The sequence below is a fragment of the Vipera ursinii genome, assembly GCF_947247035.1.
Source record: "Vipera ursinii genome assembly, chromosome: 4".
In the NCBI taxonomy this organism is placed as follows: Eukaryota; Metazoa; Chordata; class Lepidosauria; order Squamata; family Viperidae; genus Vipera; species Vipera ursinii.
The window spans coordinates 119277027-119289416 of record NC_139514.1 but is presented as its reverse complement, the minus strand read 5'-3'; the positions used below and the strand labels follow the sequence as shown (position 1 = coordinate 119289416).

The 12390-nt window shown below is 43.5% G+C and overlaps 1 protein-coding gene across 1 annotated transcript in view; it reads left to right on the top strand.

Moving 5' to 3' along the window:
- Positions 1-411: 411 nt before the first annotated feature.
- The window catches only part of GTF2F2 (general transcription factor IIF subunit 2), a 67792-nt gene continuing 55813 nt past the window's right edge, over positions 412-12390 (top strand). The window contains exons 1-3 of the mRNA XM_083362355.1: positions 412-645; positions 11715-11788; positions 12078-12096. Coding sequence (XP_083218481.1) covers positions 580-645; positions 11715-11788; positions 12078-12096 — 159 coding nt within the window. The 5' untranslated portion in view covers positions 412-579. The remainder of the gene's footprint in view (positions 646-11714; positions 11789-12077; positions 12097-12390) is intronic.

The following is a 12390-nucleotide window of genomic DNA, read 5'->3' as shown; positions in this document are numbered from 1 at the left end:
CATTTTTTACTGTGAGCACAATGGCACACATTAAAAATGAAATTTAGTTGCTCTCAAAGTGTACACATACATAACATTCATTTAAACATACTATAGACAACATATGTATAGACCTACACCCTTACATACCAGTAACACATAAATATTAATCAATGTATAAATAAATATATAAAAAATATAAATTAAATTCTATTAAAGCAAAGCAAAGCACAACACACACACACTCACTCACTCACTCTCTCTCACACACACACACACACACACACAGACTCACCTACCGCAGCAATTGTAAATCTATTTATTGGAATGAGAAACTCTTGGCAGAAAGTTCCGTCCCCGCCCCTTCTGCCACGCCCACCCTCGGCTCCTCCCCCCTCCCCCTAGCCCGGCCCTCCTCGGAGCCACGCCCCCATCGAACGCCGCCCGGGCGTGAGGAGCTGGCTACGCGCTCGGGCGTGAAAGGTTTTCGGGTTTTTTTGGCCCCGGCGAGGATCCGTCGCCGCCGGTCCGTCGCCGATTGCTGTCCGGGTGGCTGCCGCGACTCCGGGCGGATAGGAAGAGTCCGGCGCCGCCGCCGCCATGAGCGACAAGGGGGAGCTGGATCTGACGGGCGCTAAGCAGAACACGGGGATGTGGCTGGTCAAGGTGAGCCTCGGGGGCCGGGAGCGGGGAGGGCGTCCTTGCCCGGGGGAAGGTGGCCTTCCGGCGGGAGAAGAAGCCGGGGAGGCTTCCCTTCCCCTCTTCCCAGCCAGGTCCTGCCGGGAGAATAGAATAGAATAGAGCCGGGAGGGACCTTAGAGGTCTTCTAGTCCAGAGTTTCCCAACCTTGGCAATGTTAAGACAACTGGACTTCAACTCCCAGAATTCCCCAGCCAGCATGGCTGGCTGGGGAATTCTGGGAGTTGAAGTCCAGTTGTCTTAACATTGCCAAGGTTGGAATCTAGTCCACCCCACACCGTCTCAGACAGGTGATTGTCTGGCCTCTTCTTAAGAATCTCCAGCGGTGGAGCGCCCACGATTTGGGGGGCGGGGGCGGGGCGGGGAGCAGACAGTTAATCTGCGGAACTCCCCGCCACGAGACGCGGTTTGAGGGTGGCCGGCGGGTGAGGAAGCGTTGGGCTCAGCAAGGCGGGCAGTGGAGCCTCCATGGCCAGGAGCAGCGGGCCTATCCAGTGCTGACATCGAGCATTGGGCAGCCCTTTTGCATGGGGTTGGGGTGAAGCCCGCCAAAATGCGGGGGGGAGGGGGCGGTTGGTCCTCGGCATGGGACCGCGATGGAGCCCGAAATTTCTTGTCGCTAAGCGAGACAGCGGCGAAGTGAATTCTGCCCCCTCTTGCAACCTTTCTTTCCCGCCGTTGTTAAGCGGATCAGTGCAGTTGTGGTGTCTTAAGTGAACCTCCCCTTCCCCCTTGACTCGGCTTGTCTAAAGGTCACACAAAAGGGGGTCACGTGATGCCACCCCCCCCCCCAAGGACGCTGCGACCGTCCTAAATACGAGTCAGCTGCGTCTCAGTTTCGATCATGTGACACCAGGGATGCTGCAGTGGTCGTAAGTGTGAAAAACGGTCATCAGGCCTTGAAACCTCAAATAGTCACTAAATGAAAGGTAAACTTAGCCTATACGGGTAGTCTTCAATTTACGACCAGATTTGAACCCAAAATTTTCTGTTGCTCAGTGAGACGTTTGTTGAGTGAATTTTGGTCCATTTTACGATCTTTTTGCCACAGTTATTAAGTGAGTCACTACAGTTGTTAAGTTAGCGACATGGTTGTTAAGCGAATCTGGCTTCCCCATTGACTTGTCAAAAGATCACCAAAAGGGGATCATGTGACCCTGGGATGATGCTGCGACCATCATAAATATGAGTCAGTTGACAGGTGCCTCAATTTTGATCACGTAACCGTGGAGGATCCTGCAATGGTTGTAAGTGTGAAAAATGTTCATAAGTCAATTCTTTCAGTGTCGTTGCAACTTCAAATGGTCACTAAATGAAAGGTAAACTACCCTTTATGGGTCTCAGTTTTTATCACGTGACAATGGGGACTGTTGCAACGGTTGTAAGTGTGAAAAAATGGTCATAAGATTTCTTTTAGCGGCGTCCTTCGGTTACATATTGAAGGTGGTCAGTGATTAATATTTATATGTTGCTTATATGTAAGGCTGTAGGTCTATACATATATTGTGTATAGGATGTTCAAATGTGTGTTATGTATGTGTACACTTTGAGAGCAAGCAACTAAATTTCATTTTTAATGGGTGCCACCGTGCCCACAGTAAAAAATGACAATAAAGGTCTGTCTGTCTGTCTGTCTATCATCTATCTATATTATCTATCTATCTATCTATCTATCTATCTATCTATCTATCTATCTATCTACCAGCTATCTATCTATCTATCTATCTATCTATCTATCTATCTATCTATCTATCTATCTATCATCTATATAATTATATATATATCATCTATCATCTCTCATCTATCAATCATCTATCATCTCTATATCATCTATCATCTTATCATCTATATCAATCATCTATCATCTGTGAGCTGTATCATCTGTCATCTCTGTCATTCCATCCATCCATCGTTGTAAGTCAAGGACTACTTGTAAACTCCATAAACTGTCCTATAGTGTTTTGCACTATATATTGAGAGAGGGGAGGGAATTTATTTATTCTGGGCTTCACTGAATACTGGGTAAACCATGATGGATCAGACCCCACATGAAAGCCTCATAAGGTCCTTTGATTTCTGCTTTGCATTTTTTTAGCCATGGTGTTGTAGTAACCAGCTTCTGTTTAGCGTTCTGCAAAGGAAGAGTGAAACTCTGCATTCTCAATGCTGTAAGACTTCTAAAAGGTGAATTTCAGAGCAGGGATAAATAGCATCCTTTTGCAAGGCATAGTAGTATAGTTCTCATCTTACCTCCAAAGTAATTACAAGAAATCAGCGTAGGTTTGTCTCTCACCTTATTTTACTTTTTTGTAAGGATAGCTTTCTTAATAGTGGGAGTGCAATAGTCCTAATATCGACTTGATTTCAGCAAAGGATTTGATGAGATTGGACAGCCGTTTGTCCAGAATGGGAGAAAGTCTCCTGTTTGAGTAGGGGGTTGGACTAGAAGACCTCCAAAGTCCTTTCCAGCTATGTTATCCTGTTATTGTTTCATTGACCTGATTGTCCAGAACATCACACATACATACACACATATGGTGGAGCAGTGGGCTAATGCCTCCTTAAGTAACACCAGCTGCCTGCAATTAGTGCAGGTTCGCGTCCCACCAGGCTCAGGGTTGACTCAGCCTTCCATCCTTCCCAGGTAGGTAAAAGGAGGACCCAGATTGTTGGGGTCAATTAAGCTGACTTTGTAAAAATGCCACTTGGGGGGGAGGCGAAAGCCCTAATAAGCAGGCATATACATACAATGTAGGCTATTGCTAAGCACATTGATTTGTGCTTCTTAGATTGTAAGCCGCCCTGAGTCTTCGGAGAAGGGCGGGATATAAATGGGATTAAAATAAAATAAAAATAAATAATATTGCTTGCTCAGCCTATCAGTCTTTCTAAAAAGGAACCGATTATGAATATTCTGTGGGTTCTTCTTGCACTGTACAAATATATAACCAATCTAAATTACTAGCGATTTTCAGCAAGCAGGACGGGGGAACATACCCTAAAGAAGAAATGGTCAGAGCTGGAACATTAAAGCTGGAAAGTAATCTTTGGGTGCTTCACTAACTCCAATTAAGCTTAATTAGGTAGCAGCTGCAGGAGATTGAAATCTGAAATTGTAGAGCTCCTTTTCAGATGAGGAAAAATCCTTTTCTGAAATGAGATTTCACAGCTATATATAGTCTTTTTCAGTGCGTAAAATCTGCATTTCCACTTTTGTGAAACATCTAAATCAGAATAGTTGAATTTCATTTGATTTCTAGTTCATTGGGTGCAGCCCTTCATTTCTAGCTTATGTTTAGCGTCCTAGCGCGAAGTTATGTGCACTAACAATTCATAATTGTACGCATTAGTCGGTATTTCTAATGAATTAATAATATTTCAGTATTAAATATAACAAAATAATCTAGAAAGCTGTTTTCGTATTTTAAATCTCTGGTTTACTTATCTGTGATACATGCGCACACAAATCTTTTTTCAGTGTTTCTTCTTGTATAATGTATTATTCTTTATAGAGTAGTTCATAAAAGAGTAAAAAAAAAAAAGCAGACAAGCCTTAACAGAAGTACTATTATTAGGTTTGCAGGAAAACAAATATGTAAATAAAACAGGAAAAAAAATATTTTGGCCACTAAGTATCACATTTAATGCTTGGGGGTTTCTGGAGGAAGAGATCCAAATTGAATAAGTGTTTGGGATTCAAGATTGGGAAGGATGTGTCGCTCATGTGGACAGAATTGAGATTTCTTTCTTTCTCACAGGATTGCTTTTTAAGATGATAAAAGACGCGGGATTAGGATTTCTTTGGAATTTTTTTTCAGATGCTTTAATCTTATTATAAAACTTGTCACGGTACGTGTGATTCCTGGCTGCAGTGCTGAGGAACTGCACATTAATTTTCAACAGTCGCAGTTCGAAAAAGCACTTTCCTCCAGGAGCTGAGGGCCGCTTTCAACCTGGCAGGCCTCACTGATTCATTTTGACTTTTAGCTTTTAAAAGATGCCCTGTGCGGCTTCCTTCCTCCTCCTTTTCAGCATGTTTCACTTTGCAGTCAGGAGGAAGTAAGTAAGTACAGCAGGCATAAAAAAAGTAGCCGAGTCAGATGGCAAATGATAATAAGAAGAATGAAGAAGAAGAAGAAGAAGAAGAAGAAGAAGAAGAAGAAGAAGAAGAAGAAGAAGAAGAAGAAGAAGAAGAAGAAGTTGGAAGGGACCTTGGAGGTCATCTAGTCCAACCCCCTGCTAAGGCAGGAAACCCTATAGCATTTCAGACAAATGGCTGTCCAGTCTCTTCTTAAAAACCTCCAGTGTTGTAGCATTCACAGCTTCTGGAGGCAGGTTGTTCCACCGGTTAGTTGTTCTAACTGTCAGGAAGTTTCTCCTTAGTTCTAGGTTGCTTCTCTCCTGGACTAGTTTCCATCCGTTGCTTCTTGTCCTGCTTTCAGGTGCTTTGGAGAATAGCTTGACTCCCTCTTCTTTGTGGCGGCCCCTGAGATACTGGAACACTGCTATCATATCACCCCTCACCCTTCTCTTCGTTAAACTACACATACCCAATTCCAGCAACCGCTCCTTATATGTTTTAGCCTCCAGTCCCCCAATCATCTTTGTTGCTCTTCTCTGTACCCTTTCTAGAGTCTCGACATCTTTTACATCGTGGTGTCCAAAACTGGATGGAGTATTCCAAGTGTGGCCTTACCAAGGCATTGTAAAGTGGTATTAGTACTTCACGTGATCTTTTTTTTATTGAAAAGTTTTAAAATACATTTTATCTTTAACAATCCCCCCTCCCCCTCCCCTACCTATCCCTCCCTACCCCTCCCCCCTCTCTCCCCCCCCCGACTTCCCAGAGCTAAGTACAAGGTATAAAAACAGAAAACAATCATAAACATCCATATGCTAACAACAATAAACTCTTAAATCTATCGCTCTCTAACTCATATAAGATAACTACAAACAATATTAATATTACATATAAAAAGAAAGAAAAAGGAAAAAAAATGAAAGGAAGATTCATTCATTCAAATGCTAAGTGAAACGTACTTCACGTGATCTTGATTCCATCCCTCTGTTAATGCAGCCTAGCACTGTGTTGGCTTTTTTGGCAGCTGCAGCACACGGCTGGCTCCTCTTTAAGGGATGGTCCACTAGGACTCCGAGATCCCTCTCACAGTTACTACTATCGAGTGCAGCAGTCAATAGCTTTTTTTTTCATCTCCGCTACAGTCGTGTGCAAAGCTGACGAATTGTGTTTCTGTCGTGATGTGGTTGACCCGATGACATCGTAGGATACTTAGTAAAACTTGAACAGGTCATAATTACACAGCTCCCAGGTTTGAGAACTGGGAAACTGTTTTTTTTTTATGGTTGAGATAATCCTTGGAGGCTTCCAAGCTTCTGGCGTCTTCCTTGGCAAGGAGATCTTAGCTAAGCTTAGGTGGACATGAGGGGCCCTTGTTACTCTCTGAGCTTGGTTGTTTTCTTGCAGACGTTTCATTACCGAAACTAGGTAACAGCATCAGGGCTAGAAGGAAGGAAGAGGAGGAGGAGGAGGACTGTGGGTTCCTTACTACTCTCTGAGCTTGGTTGTTTTCTTGCAGACGTTTCATGACCCAACTAGGAAACATCATCAGTGCTAGAAGGAGGAGGAGGAGGACTGTGGGTTCCTTACTACTCTCTGAGCTTGATTGTTTTCTTGCAGACGTTTCATGACCCAACTAGGAAACATCATCAGTGCTAGAAGGAGGAGGAGGAGGACTGTGGGGTCCTTACTACTCTCTGAGCTTGGTTGTTTTCTTGCAGACGTTTCATGACCCAACTAGGGAACATCATCAGTGCTAGAAGGAGGAGGAGGAGGAGGAGGAGGACTGTGGGGTCCTTACTACTCTCTGAGCTTGGTTGTTTTCTTGCAGACGTTTCATGACCCAACTAGGGAACATCATCAGTGCTAGAAGGAGGAGGAGGAGGAGGAGAACTGTGGGATCCTTGGTGCTCTCGGAGCTTGGTTAATTTCTTGCAGACGTTTCATGACCCAACTAGGGAACATCATCAGTGCTAGAAGGAGGAGGAGGAGGAGGAGGACTGTGGGGTCCTTACTACTCTCTGAGCTTGGTTGTTTTCTTGCAGACGTTTCATGACCCAACTAGGGAACATCATCAGTGCTAGAAGGAGGAGGAGGAGGAGGAGAACTGTGGGATCCTTGGTGCTCTCGGAGCTTGGTTAATTTCTTGCAGACGTTTCATGACCCAACTAGGGAACATCATCAGTGCTAGAAGGAGGAGGAGGAGGAGGAGGACTGTGGGGTCCTTACTACTCTCTGAGCTTGGTGGTTTTCTTGCAGACGTTTCATGACCCAACTAGGGAATGTCATCAGTGCTAGAAGGGAGGAGGAAGAGGAGAAGGAGGAGGAGGAGAAATGTGGAGCAGCGATAAGAAATTCCCTAATCCCGAACGTTAACGCTTCGGCTTCCTGAGAGTAACTTACCACAGTGTTTCTATTAGTTTATAAAGCTCTAAGCAAGCCAGGAGCTAAACCAACCCAGACGTCCTCCAACAACCAATATCGTCGCTGCAATAACTGTTCTATTAACACGAGTCCCGGGGGGGGGGCCTTGCTTGTAGCCCAGTTTCGTGGCGGCTCCATCCTAATTACGGAAGCTAATCACTTGGATAAGGGTGGGGAGATTTGCCCAGCCAACGGATGTGTTTGTTCACAGGCTGTAGGCATTTGTGAGTCAACTGCGGCCTCTCGTCTCATCCTGCTTTTCCAGCCAATTTCTCTGAAGACTCCACAGCTTTCTCTGTGGTCGGTTTTTTTTTTTGTTCTGTTTTTCTGGTCTCCTTGTGTGTTTGATAGATTGTTGTAACGGTTTTCCTTTTAGCTACCATTGGAGGGGGGGGGGTCCCTCAGAAGGAAGAACCTACGCAGATGAATAATACGGGCGACAGTTTTATAATATCGATAGATTCAGAGTTTCAAATTCTACAACCAGGGAACTATTAAACTGTTTTTACAGCTGGGGGCAAAAACCAGAAAGAGGCTGATTTTTTTTGTGTGTGTGTGTCTGTTGGCTTTAACGGCCAAGAGCTTCTTATTCTGTCAGTTTCTCGGGGGGGATTCCACTCCTCCGCTGCTCTTTTGTCGCCTTCAAAATCTGGGGGAGGAAAAAAAAAGAATCTTCTCTTGGTTGTCGTTACTGTACAGCAGGGGTCTTCAAACTTGGCCCTTTTATGACTTGTGGACTTCAACTCCCAGAATTCCTCAGCCAGCCAAGCTGGCTGAGGAATTCTGGGAGTTGAAGTCCACAAGTCATAAAAGGGCCAAGTTTGAAGACCCCTGCTGTACAAGGTAGTCCTCGACTTAAAACCGAGCTCGAGATTTCCGCTGCTAAACAAGAAAGCTGTTGCGTTTCGCCCCATTGGACGACCCAGCTTGCCACGGCGGTTAAGCTGCAATTTTTAAAACGAGTAACACGGTTTATTTATTTATTTATTTAATTTATATACCGCCCTTCTCCCGAAGGACTCAGGGCGGTGAACAGGGCAATACATAATAAAAAAACAAGATACAAAAATGAAAAAGTAATTAAACAGCAATGCCCGTAATAAATCAATACAGATTAAAAAGTTAAGATCAATTTATAAAAAGCCAAGTTATTAAGTGAATCCAGCTTTCTCCCGTCGACTTTGTCAGGAGGTCACAAAAGGGGATCAGGTGACCCGCCAGGACGCATTGCAACCGTCGTTAAGTAGGAGTCAGTTGCCAAGTGGCTGAATTTTGGTCGCACGACCCTGGGGGGGGGTGGTGGACACTGCGACGGTTGTAAGTGTGAAAACTGGTCGTAAGTCACTTTTCGCACTGCTGCTGTAACTTTGAAGGGTCAGTAAAGGAACCGTTGTAAGTTGAGTCCAGCAGCGTGCTGTTCTTTGGAATCGGAGCGATCAGAGCCAGAGGTTTTATTAATGCCATTTTTCTTGGGCAACTCGCATTAGAAGTCTAAGCCCTTGGATATAAACGTTCCTAGTGCAAGAGAAAAGACTGCCTTACAAGCCGGAGCAGAAATCAATGTTAACCTAATACAGCAGCCAAACATGGTGCTTTATTTGCCCCGATGAAGACAGTGTGCTTTATAAACTTGCTGTAGAGAAGGGGATATAGTATTAGCCTGAAATAATCCTGTTATTACTTCGTTGCTGCTGTCTGAACGCTGGCCTCTGCTGCTATCGGAAATCTGATTTTTTTTTCCCCCCTATCTTAGCGCGAGATAGCCTTTGGTTGACTTTGCCAAGGCCAAGTCAGCAAGAAATGTGTTGGAAATATTCTGGGGAGACTGGAAGAGAGAGGAAGGAAGAGCCAGGGGCATCAGCCGGTCAGAAAGGAGACTCTTTTCTTGGCCCAACTGGGGACTGACACAATCGTCTGGATTTTGGATTCCACCTGCCCAAAACCTTCTGCTTGATGCACTTCTCTCTACGGTGCTGTGAACTTTGCAACTTAAAAGCGGATCGAGCGCTTTTAAGTAGCAGTGGGGAAGATAATTTTCCAGGAGACAGTTTCCCTTGACCGAAAAATAACGTGCTTTGGTCTTAAGATGGTGATTCAGGCACAGATAAAGCTCAGCAAATAACTGGAGGAGCAAGCTGTGTTCCCTCTGGAGAAGTTGTCAGAATATATTTTTTTGCAATCAGACAGGGAGAAAAACATTTTAACGTGCACTGGAGAAGGCTACAGGCGGTCCTCGACTCACAGCGGTTCGTTTCGTGACCGTTCAAAGTTACAGCCGCCCTGAAAATAGCGACGCAAGACCGTTTTTCACCCTTACGGCCATCGCAGCGTTTCCCCAAGGTCATGTGATCAGAATTCAAACGCTTGGCAACTGACTCGTATTTATGACGGTCGCCGTGTTCCGGGATTATCCGTTCCCCTTTTGCGGCCTTTCAGCAAGGAAAGTCAATGGGGAAAGCCAGATCCACTCAACAATTGTGTTACTAGCTTAATAACCGCTGTAATTCGCTTAACAATTGTGGGAAGAAAGGTCGTAGAACGGGGCAAAACCCACATGAACAATTGTCTTGCTTAACAGAAAGCTCAGTAGTTGTGGAATATGTGTGTGTGTGTGTGTGTGTGTGTACAGACACACATGATTCAATGAGATTAGTGCTAATAATAATAGTAGTAGTAACAACAACAACAACAACAACAACAACAACAACAACAATAATAATAATAATAATAATAATAATAATAATAATAATAATAATAATATTGGAAGGGACCTTGGAGGTCATCTAGTCCAATCCCCTGCTCAGGTAGGAAACCCTACACCATTTCAGACAAATGGTTGTCCAGTCTCTTCTTAAAAACCTCCAGTGTTGGAGCATTCACCACTTCTGGAGGCAGGTAGTTCCACTGGTTAATTGTCCTCACTGTCAGGAAGTTTCTCCTTAGTTCTAGGTTGCTTCTCTCCTTGGTTAATTTCCATCCGTTGCTTCTTGTCCTGCCTTCAGGCGCTTTGGAGAATAGCTTGACTCCCTCTTCTTTGGGGCAGCCCCTGAGATATTGGAAGGCTGCTATCATGTCCCCCTTCGTCCTTTTCTTCATTAAACTAGACATGCCCAATTGCATCAACCATTCCTTATATGTTTTAGCCTCCAGTCCCCTGATCATCTTTGTTGCTCTTCTCTGCTCTCTCAACATCTTTTTTACGTCGTGGTGACCGAAACTGGATGCAGTATTCCAAGTGTGGCCTTACCCAGGCCTTGTAAAGTGGTATTAACCCTTCAGGTGATCTTGATTCTGTCCCTCTGTTCATGCAGCCTAGCACTGTGTTGGCTTTTTTTTGGCAGCTGTAGCACACAGCTGGCTCATATTTAAGGGATTGTCCACATATAGCTATGGTTATCGGACAGCAAATTTTTAAAATATATGTATTGTTATTTGCAAGGGCAAAGTGGAACAGATCAAGGAATTGTGGTGAAAGGTTAGGGTAAGGAGGATATAATATATATAATTTAATTTAATTTATTTTATTTTATTTTATTTTATATTAGATTGTTTTAAAATTTTGCCTTGTAAACCACCCTGAGTCCTTTGGGAATAGGGCGGTATATAAACCAAATAAATAAATAAATAAATAAATAAATAAATGAATGAATGAATGAATGAATGAATGAATGAATGAATGAATGAATATATTGTTTAGGCAGTCCTTGACTTAACAACCTTAATGGAGCCTTAAATTTCCTTCCTATGTCACGATGACCCTAAATCAAGACACGCACATTTCCTGGCTCAGTTTTATGACTTTTTATTTATTTACTTATTTTTCGCAGCGATGGTTAAGCAACATGCAGCGGTCATTAAGCGAAGACATTTTCTGCACTGGGCATTTTTTTTTATAGAAACCAGAAATATATGTTAGTTTCTGCTAAAGAAAAACAAACAAAAAACACATGTTGTATATTGCAGTCACGTTATCGCAGGATGCCGCAAATGGCAATAAATGCAGGCTGATTGCGGAGCGCCTAAAACCTGATCGCGTGATTGCAGGGGCCGTGGCTAGCCATCGGGACTTTGAATCTGGGTTGTGTAGTCCCTTTTTGGGGTCCTCTTGTAACTTCGAACCGTTGCTAAGTGACTGCTTGGAAGAGGACTTATCTCTCTGGACGGTGTATCTAGGTGTTTACTAATAGTTTTTATTGTAGGCATTTTGTTTCCCAAAGCTGCTTTTAAAATTCTGAAATGGTATAATGTGTAAATTGCCCTGCTTGAAAACCACTTATTTTTCTGTTAGTGACGAGGCTGCGAGAGGCTCCTGGATCGATCATGTCCTAGCAAAGTCATCTTCAAGTCCTAGTGATCATATGGAAAGATTTTTCTCCGTGATGATTTGTACCTGTCCTGTTTCAGGTCTCTCCCCAGTGCATTTGTCGCCACTATAACGGAACCCATCCACCCGGGGGCTGATTTATTTGCAATTTATTGCTCTTTGTTGCAGATTTTTCTTGATTATTTCTCTCTCCCCCCCTGTTTCTTTTAGGTCCCAAAATACTTGTCTCAGCAGTGGAATAAAGCTTTAGGAAGAGGCGAAGTAGGAAAGCTAAGAATTGCCAAGTAAGAAAGTTTATATTTTATATATTCCAGGAAGGGGGCAGCCTTAGGGAGTTTCAGAATGTTAAGGCTTGAAATGATAGCCGAGCGGCTGCAAAATGTGAGGCAACTGTTTTGCTTCACAATCTGACAAAAGCACACCACAATAACACGGAGAGGAGGAGCTGACACCTCCGTAAAAATGTTACCAAACTGCCTAGAAATTTAAACAGGTTTTTTGGGGATGTATTGCTTTGTGTTCTCATTACTAGACAGATTAGCCCTAAAATAACCTTGTTTGTTTCTTTTACAGAAATCAAGGAAGAACAGAAGTAAGTAATAGATTAATGAGTATCCTTATGCGTGCCTGTATTTTGATACAGAGCTATGCCAAATCATCACAGCCTTTTTTTTTCCTTAGAATTTTTTTTTTGGCATAGCCTCTTAGTGGTCTCTCATACAAATCCAGGCCCGTGCTAGGTTCGTTGTGTTTTGAACCCAGAACTTTCCTAAAACGCCTTTTAACAACGTGAAAGGCAGTCTGAGAAAAAAAGAAAAAAGAAAGATGAAAGCCAATTTTCTAAATGTTGGAAGCAAAAAAATTAAATAAATTAACAGATGCTTTC